The 9,763-nt window shown below is 34.6% G+C and overlaps 1 protein-coding gene across 3 annotated transcripts in view; it reads right to left on the bottom strand.

Moving 5' to 3' along the window:
• The window catches only part of DDHD1 (DDHD domain containing 1), an 83,347-nt gene that overhangs the window by 4,546 nt on the left and 69,038 nt on the right, over positions 1 to 9,763 (bottom strand). Inside the window, exons 10-12 of one of the 3 annotated variants that reach the window (XR_006738867.1) lie at positions 7,799 to 8,051; positions 6,590 to 6,781; positions 3,888 to 4,081 (exon numbers count right to left, since the gene is read on the bottom strand). Coding sequence is in view for 2 of the 3 variants with exons in the window: in XM_045566986.1 (XP_045422942.1) it covers positions 3,998 to 4,081; positions 6,590 to 6,781; positions 7,799 to 8,051 (529 nt within the window). In the remaining variant the exon portion in view is untranslated. The remainder of the gene's footprint in view (positions 1 to 3,887; positions 4,082 to 6,589; positions 6,782 to 7,798; positions 8,052 to 9,763) is intronic. The other 2 variants (XM_045566986.1, XM_045566990.1) reach the window with 2 other exon arrangements.

Below are 9,763 nucleotides of genomic sequence, written 5' to 3'. Positions count from 1 at the left end.
TTTGATGAGGCATTTGTGTTAGATTTATGGGTACATTACATTCTGGCACAACAGGTGGGAAGATGAAAAAAGAAGAGCAAACTGGAATTCTCAAGCACAATGAAGAGAGGTCAAGGTAAAGTTAATTACAAAGAAAAAAGATGAAAAACAGAAGAGATGGGAAACATATGTGTTAACATTGGTGAAGACCACAAAGTTGTAATTTTTAAGAATTTACTTTCAAATGCTACAGCATAATGTCTTCCTAGTCCAACAATCTTCAGCTATAATTGTTTTAAAGTCGAAGAAAGGGAGATTTTTTCCTGTTATAACAGGTGTTATTTGGCTCCCCTTTGATTTTATGTCCCTGAAATTATTCTTAATATGCTATTACTATCTTACAATGCCATCTTTCAGGTAGTAAACACTCAAATGCTAAATTTAATTACTGTCCTATCACGTTATGTGCCCCTGTTCTTATCAACTGCAGGGACTTTAATCAGTGCCACTAACTAGACTGGCTTCCCCTATCCTTTTCTATTTATCTTCAGGTTGTCTCCATCAAAATGGGAATTAGGGAGTCAGCTTACATTCCTGTTTTGGTCTCTCATCCTTCTCAGAAGGTTTATCCCAGTGTGGCTGTTGGTGCAGTTGACCTCACATTTGTGTTGATTACGTAGGTAGACGGATGGGACAAGGTGGGCCTATGTCCCATCTTTTCTATTCCTTTCAAGTAGACCACAGGACTTCCAAGGGAGTGAAGTTCTACATGGCAGCACTATTCTGTATGTGCTATGAGATCTGCTCTTGGCCAGAGCAGGCTCAAATCTACATGGAGTTGCCTTGGACCTACTCTCTCATTATTACTGTATCAAGAATGGGTGGTACCACAGAGGCTGGTAGTTTTTTCCTAGTTTCTTTAGCTGAGTTAAGTCAAAGAAAAAGAGGAACATAAAATCATCACTTTTTCTTCCTTCTCTCTCTTGAATGACACAGTGCTAGAATTCCTCTATCCACAAAGAAAAGCAATCAGGTTCCTGAACAGTTGAAGAGAAGTAAAAATGAGAAAAGAAATTGTGGTTTTAAATATTAATAATCACCAGCGCTTTGCTTACACTGTTTAAAAACATGGATTATTTTCTTTCTGGGGAGTCACACATGGGCATATTTCCTTCCCAATTCCCCAAAGTAGAATGTCTGCTATACTACATTTCACGCGGTTCAGTGTCTGACACTCAAGGAACCTCCACAGTGCAAAGGTAGTGTCAAGGTACAGTGTCATCACTACTGTGCTTTCATCAAAGAATTCTTTTGTGCACGAGGCTTGTCAACATGGATATAATGTTGAAAAAAATATATGAATAGAAAGTAAGCATCTTTGAATTACAATGTGTACTAATTGGACAGATTTCTCTCTCTCTTTTTTTTTTTTTTTGAGACAGAGTCTCCCTCTGTTGCCCGGGCTAGAGAGAGTGCCGTGGCGTCAGCCTAGCTCACAGCAACCTCAAACTCCTGGGCTTAAGCGATCCTACTGCCTCAGCCTCCCGAGTAGCTGGGACTACAGGCATGCGCCACCATGCCCAGCTAAATTTTTCTATATATATTTTAGTTGAGCAGATAATTTCTTTCTATTTTTTTTAGTAGAGACGGGGGTCTCACTCTTGCTGAGGCTGGTCTCGAACTCCTGACCTCGAGCGATCCCACCCGCCTTGGCCTCCCAGAGGGCTAGGATTACAGGTGTGAGGATGGATTTCTCTTATTTAATGGAAATATCTCAACTTCCCTGGAGAGGAATTTTCAAAAATTTAATAAATCTTAAATGCTATCTTATTTGTAAATAATAAACTGTGTTCATAATTGCATGTTTGGTTCCAGGTGGACAACAAGAAAAATACTTAAAGTACTAGCAAAGATACCCTGTGCTTCCAAATGACTGGTGAAAGATTCACTCACAATAACAACGATTATGTTTAAAGTTCTTGTTGGCAGGTTATATCTTGCTGCCTCAGAGCACTGTACATTTCATGTGGGTGTTTGACATTCAAGGAATATTTATATTTTGTGAATTATCATAGTTTCAAATATATTTGAGAATATTCTCAAACCATCCTTTATGTTTAAAAAGTAACAACAAAAATTCTAAAACAAGTTTTATAATCAGTTGTCATATTTGCCAAAAACATTTTCCCAACTAACTTATCCTGAAAGACATTTAAATACCTAACATTTGACAACAAACAGGCTATATGAGTAACTCTTGAATACCAAAAACTCCAACAAATGAATGGCCAGATTTGTTGATTTGTTGGACTGTTTATAATCTGGTTTAACAAATTTTTCCAATTATATTCAGAACTTCTCCCTTCTAATCATCCTTGGTTCTTCTCAAGAAACCTAAATTATAGTTCTCTACATACCCCATGGTTCCCACCTCTGTGGTTTCGCTCATGCTGTTTCTTCTCCCTGCAATGTCCAAATCCTGCATGCCCTACTTCTTCAACAGTCTTTTATGATTTATCCAGGTGAAAGCAATTTCTCATTCCTTAAAACTGACAGAGCCCTTTACATACCTCTGTTAAGTGGCTCATCACGTTCTCCCATATATTATTATAATTATTTATGCAGTTATCTACCTTCCCTACTAGAATGTAAGCTCTCTAGAAAATACTTAACTTTCATACTAACATCTTTATAGGCAGTACTGAAGTCTGTTTCATCTTGGTATCTTTTCTAGTGACTACCATGGTCTCCTGGCTCATGATAAACATTTAATAAATAATTGCTGAATGAATGCAAACAGGGGAAGAGAAAATAAAACCCATATAGATATTGCCATCTAAATCAGTTTGGTGTGGTTATGATCAGTGGTCTAACTGTTTAGATGTCAGGATGGTTCTGAGATAGGGGATATACGTGCTACTTGATTGCATGACAAATATACGAGCAAATTAATTTTCCTTCCTCCAACCAAAAATGCAAAAAAATAAATCAAATTATTTCTTTATGAAAGTAATTGGCTATTAACATGGGCAGGGACCAGAGAGAGAACTTACATAATTTCTTAAGCGGAATTCACTGAGTTAAATCAACACAAACTGTTGCTATGGACCAAAAAAAAAAAAAACCCCAAAACAAAACAAAACAAAAAAACGCCCAGCTTATTATACTAAAACATTGTTTTGGAACTTGTATCAAGTAATGTAAGAATTTTTTTTTTAATTGAAAAAGTTTATGAAAATTGGTAATCAAATAAAGAAACTGTAAAATTAAATGTTATAATATTCAAAGAAAATCATGTTTTTTGTCAAAGGCAAAAATTTAGTGTATGTATATATATATGTATATATATGTTAAAAAAAAAGAAAACAGAGAAGCTGTGGAAAAGGGAATGAGAAGTTAGTTATAAAAATAATTTTAAACTGATAAAATTAATCCTTAGCGATACATTTACAATATGCTAAAAGAGGCTGAAAATATCTCTTGCATCCAATAATACTATTTTTTTAAAAAGTGAATCTACCCTCCCAAAAGTAAATTAAATATATGTGTTGAAACCAGATATCCATTATGGCGTATCTATTAATGGAACCCTAAGTGGTAAAGTTACTGATACCTGAAATAACTGAGAATGATTAAATTCTTTGTACTCTGAAACCCTTTTATATCTAGGTGTGTTACATGAAAAGAACAGTGAAAGTATTTGAAGCCTTTACGACAATAAAGAAAAAAGAAAATAGCCTAATGCTTTTCTCTTCTTTCTAAAAGGTTCTTTCTTTATAGGAATGTGCAGGAATATCATATATTTTAGCACAGTAAGTAGCTAATCAATACTAAGGTTTCAGGACCACTAACATTTAAGATTAGAAAATAAGGGAAGAAAATACATATAAAATAGTCTGCAATGGTACCATTGAAGCTGATCTCATAGCAGAACTGATCCAATTTTTCAATGAGCAGAAGAACTCTAAGCAGATCATTTTCATCATATTCTAAGTGCTATTCCTGACATATACCATACCGAGGACATTATCTTTATTCTGCATTACATTTTCCGGAAAAAGAAGTTGTGGGAGATTAAAGAACGATTCCTGAAGTCTGAAATCTGTGAAAAAAAAACACAAGATGCTGTAAAGAACTGGCTGATGGTTAAAAATGGCCTTCAATGATGTAGTGGCCAAAAGTTAGAACAATACTCCCAAGTAAGCTGTTTAAAACTAGCATACATGAAGTACACACCTTGTTTTTTGCGAGGAGTTCTTTCTCATAATGTTAACACCCAGATAGCCCCAAATTTATAGCTAATTTAGGTTCTAACCTAGAGGCAAAAAAATGCTAAAAGAAATAGGTCTTTTCATAATATGTTACAAATATGGGAGGAGGGGACAGAAATGAAACAGTAAGACCACAGAAAAGAAGCCTAGGTTTTTCGAAAGAAATGAAGAATAGTTATAAGATGCTTCAACCTGATGAAAATAAAGATTTCAACTGACAACACTTATTTGTCAAAGAAAGAAACCCTGACTGATTGATCAAGATTTCAAAGTCTGTGTCCCATTTAACCCTCAAATGGCAAGAGAATCCAAGTCGGTAGCTTTAGAGAAAAGGTTATCCAGAAGGACTGAGGCAATTAGCGTGAGTAGAAGGAAGGAAGGAAGCCAGAATCACCGAACCACAACGACCAAATTTCACAACAAAGGTTTAATGAAGAAAAGTTTTATGATCTGCAAGATATAGGCAAGACAGCAATTATGACATAAGAAATTTGTCTAAATCAGGATTACACAGAAGAGTGTATTATTGAAGCAAGTCAAATAATTAGTAAAGCAAATCTTGGGGATCAGATTTAAAAGGCAGAATCCTATTGTAGTAATAGTCCAATTTTAATAGTTACATCTACACCTACAGACGAATATGTGTAACTAAGACTCATGATAACCTCAAATTTAGTTGAGCCTAGTTGATAAGAAATTTATTATTTGGACCATCAAAGAATTTATATGCAAGAATGACAGCATATGTATTTTGTTAACCTATCAAAATATAATGATTCAGTACAGCCATATACCTCTACTACTGCTGTTCTGGAAGAAGAAATTGGAAAATTTTCTATTATTATTTTGAAATTACTGTGTTTAGTATAATAAACATTTTCTTCTCTCTGATCCTATAAAATCTATATGTGTCTTCATTATCCTTTTTCTGAGGCTTCAATCCCACCATTTCTTCCTGCTCCCTTATTCACCATAATGTTTACTAACATCCTGTTGTGCATTAACATTACAATGAACGGTGACTTTTTACTTGCCACCTTACAAAACTCTTTTGAAATTAATTTTCCTCAGAAGTTAGTTCTCTTCTGATATCTGCATGTCACAACAGAATTTTGCATTTTCACAATCACAGTTTTGATATTAAGTAGAAAGGAAAATTTAGGTCAAAAATAGTATAGGAACTAGCAATGTAGTAACTCATAGGAAAACTAAAGTATGAGTTTTATACAAATATCAAAGTCTAGTGTTCAAAAGACTTGCAGTTATAAAATTTTCAGTACTCAGAGTCTGGCACAATCAAATTAAAAATGCTGTTGGCCCAAATAGGAACGTCCCCTACTGATACTCATCCTGGAGTGGGGTTGACTACGGAGAAAACAACCACCTCTAGCAGTGTCATATCTGAACTTACTTCATTTTTTACTTTTATGGATGGCAATGAATGCCAGACATTTTAAAATTTAGAGTAGCACAGTTAATAACACAATGCTATAAGAAACAAAATCTGCTTAAAAATTTTCAGAGAAAGAAAGCAAAATTTTCCTCCTGTAGTTACAGAAAGGAAGTAGCTAGTTTCAGAATCTTTATTTCCTTATATACATCATTGGAAAAACAGGACTTATTCGTTTTATTTTACTGGACACTTAAAAATAATGTTCAAGTTCAGACTCTTGGAAGGTGTCATAATATTTCACAACTATTCAAGATTTTAAACTTTATAAATCCACTGGAAAAAGTTAAAGAAAGGTCTGTTATAATGTTAAGTCCAACATAACTATCCACTCAGTTACTCATTTCTTGAATACCTGCTTTACACTAGGTAGCTGCGATAGCATTGGAAACTATACAGCAGATCCAATAACATTTCTAAGCTTTGAAGGTCTTATAATTAGGTTGGATGAAGGCAACTGTGGGATTAGAAGTAGGAAGGCTTTGACATAGCAGTTTTTAAAAAGTCTCAAGACCACATACAGCACAGATTTGAAGCAATTACACGAATTTTTAAGATTGAGAAGACCATGTTAGTAAAAATCTACTTTATAAAAATCAGGGGGTACTTACCCCAAAGAGATTTGTTTTATGCTTGATGTTAAAGACCCCTGTGCCACAATGCTTTGATTATTAATGTTCTAACTATTAATTCACCAATTCAGAGAATAAAACTGCATTTACCTGGAAATTATTCTTAAAGATGTAAACAGAAGTATTTTTTCTTTAAAAGCTAAGCATACTTTAGATCTTGGAGTTAACTGCTAGTGTTAATATCTTAGATCTCCCTGCCCTCCCCAAGTTTTAAAAAGGCATAATATAAAATTAAGGAAAGAACTGTAAGCACTAACATGCAGAATCGAGAAAGCCAGAAGTGCTGTGTGGAAGGGTCTGTGCTGCTATGGTGGTAGCAGGAGGTGAGGCGACTAGCTTCTTCTCATCTTCCATCGAATCTTTTGATGTCTCAGATGGCTGTGACGTAGAGGAACGTCCAAATCTTGAGAACAACATTCCTCCAAGTCCCTTTCCAATGCTAGCAGCCCCTGTATTTCACAAAACAGGATAGTCATTCTGTTGAATTACACCACACATCAAGCTCAAGAGCACCACCCATAATTACAGCCAATTGGCAGAGGGACCATGCCATAGCCATGTTTTTCCAGGGTGGGAACATAAGAAAATTACAATTTATATTGTAGGTTTCCAAATAAAAATGGTGAATAGAAGAATATAACTTATAGGAATATACAAAGGAATAAAGATTCTATTTTACTCAAGTGATCATTGTTTATTAAAATATTCAGTAAGATTAAAATCTTTAATAAAAGAACCATGCCATTGACATGGGTATATATTTACTATTAACATACTTACTACTGAAGTTAAGTGGATATGTTATAAAAAACCATCAACAAACCATGTGTGAGTATGACCAAGAAGAAAAATATAATAGCAATTAAGTCCAGCAGATAAAGCCTATTTATAGTGCCATCTTGTGGCATTCTATATTAAGGCAACTTGTAACCAAAAGCAATGGACAAATTCAAGTGGCACATAATTTCTAGTGATACACCAAACGTGCTAGTGCTGGAGATCATTCAAAGAGAAATTAAATATCCATTTTGCCCTCAGGAAACACACAGTTTGAGAGACTTTTAGAACATACTGGAGAACTGGTTGGGGGAGAGGGCACCCTCAGAACACAAGTACTTTCTCATTTCACAGATGAGCAAGTAGAGCATTAAAATCTAAGTGATTTGCTCGAGATCTCTAGGTAAGTGGTAGGACCAAGATTAAAATGAGGGGCTTTATTCTCAGAATAATGTCTTTTTCTGGTTCATCTAGCTATCTCATACTTTAAAACTATAGGATCTGATCTAATCAGAGAACTTTAGCACTTTTTGGTTCTCAAGTATAAACAGTGAGAGAGTAAATTCTAGATACAGGGATTAACTGCTGGAAGTTTTGCAATACATAGAACATTTCCAAGTCTCCAAAACTTAATGTCTATACAAAGAGTACTTATATTCATAGATAAGGAATACTTTAAGAGACATTACCTAATATGCTTGCTTTGCCTATATTCGTTATAGATTCTCCATAGTGTCGGCGGGACAAGACTGGTGAGGTCAGGGGGCTTGGTATGGTTGAAATGCCTTCATTCTCTGAAACTGAGGTAGGTTCTTTTGCTGGGTTGAGAAAGCTTGGTTTCATATGTTCATAAGGTAGAGGATTTGAAGTATTGTACCAGTGGATCTGGACAGGTGAAATGTTGCTGTAGTGTTTAAGTATTAACGGTTCTAATCTATAAGCCTTGATTAAAAAAAAAATTCAAAGAAACACAACATTAAGGCACAATGTATAGATTTCAGTAAAATGTTCTTATTCTGTTGCATGTTAAGTAGGCCTTAGAGAAGAAATTTAATAAATAACAACGGATAATTCAACCATGTATTTCTATTTGTTTACTGTTAACAATATGTGGTTGATGAGATGATGAAAAAAGAATCTAGGCTAACAGTGTCTATTAATTAGGTTTTCAGAGAAATAGATTAATTTTTATTATGTTCTGATATCATGTAACAATTAGATTTATATTGGTCTCACAAGCAAAGCTGAAGTATTAATAATAGATGGTAATCTAGAAAACAGCAAATAAGGTTAATTTTTAATATTTTAGGAGCTCTTATTAAAAACTCTATTTTCAAATAGATTCATATAGTAACAGCATAAATTAGATGCCAACATTAGGATCATTTGTCTAATGTGAAGTAGGGATGATATAGCAGAAAAGGCAATGAATATGGTGTGAGAATTCTCCAAATTCATATTATGGCTTCTGTCACTTATTAACTATATGATGCTTGTCAGGTCACAAGGTCTTAAAGCCTCAGTTTCCTGAGCTGTAGAAAGGAGGTAACACTCTCTTCCATACAGACGTGAGGAAGAACAGGTAACATTCGTAAAAATTGTTTTGCAGAGTTCTGACATAAACCATTAAAAAATATCACAGAAAAACTATGAAATGAATAAAAATTTTTTATTTTTTATTTTTTTGAGACAGAGTCTCACTGTGTTGCCTGGGCTAGAGTGCCGTGGCGTCAGCCTAGCTCACAGCAACCTCAAACTCCTGGGCTCAAGCAATCCTCCTGCCTCAGCCTCTCGAGTAGCTGGGACTACAGGCATGTGCCACCATGCCCGGCTAGTTTTTTCTATATATATATTTTTAGTTGTCCATATAATTTCTTTCTATTTTTAGTAGAGACAGGGTCTCGCTCTTGGTCAAGCTGGTCTCGAACTCCTGACCTTGAGCAATCCACCTGCCTCGGCCTCCTAGAGTGCTAGGATTACAGGTGTGAGCGTAATAAAAATTTTTGAGTTTAGAATCTTCCTTTACAATACAACAAAGTTGAACATGTACAAAGGACAGGGCTCAGAGTTCACCTATGAACTCAAATTTACTTTCAAATTATTAGAGAATAAATACAATGAGTGTATATTAATTAAATGCTTATTGTCTTGCTGGGTGTTTTCACACATATTTTACTTAATCCTAACAACCCTAGGATGTAAAATTTTATTGACACCATACAGATAAGATTCAGTCTCAGAAGTGTCTTGGCCAGGATTGTGCAGGCTGTATTTGAATCCAATATTAGACTTCCAGTTCAGTGGTTTATTTCTTAAATATAGCAGTTGTGAGTCTTTAACATGTGGGAGATTTCCTAAAATTCTAATCGTTAGTCAGTTATATTTATTTGGTATTAGCTAAAAACATCCTTCAAAAGACTTCACACAATTATATAAAGCTACTTTTTCAGAACTATTTACAACAGTTCATCTTAATATTTAGTTCAACCTAGCCTTGTCCCAAAAAGAATTTAAGGGAGCATTTTTCTTATCTAAAAATCTTACTTGGCATTACACTGTTTGTCTGGATGCAAAATCCTTGGAGTGCTTACATTAAAAAGGTATTTACAGCACAAACATGATAGAATATGGAAAAATCCAACATTTTACAATTC

Source organism: Lemur catta, chromosome 1, assembly GCF_020740605.2.
Source record: "Lemur catta isolate mLemCat1 chromosome 1, mLemCat1.pri, whole genome shotgun sequence".
In the NCBI taxonomy this organism is placed as follows: domain Eukaryota; kingdom Metazoa; phylum Chordata; class Mammalia; order Primates; family Lemuridae; genus Lemur; species Lemur catta.
Note: the sequence above shows the minus strand (reverse complement) of the source record. Positions and strands in the feature narration are given on the sequence as shown.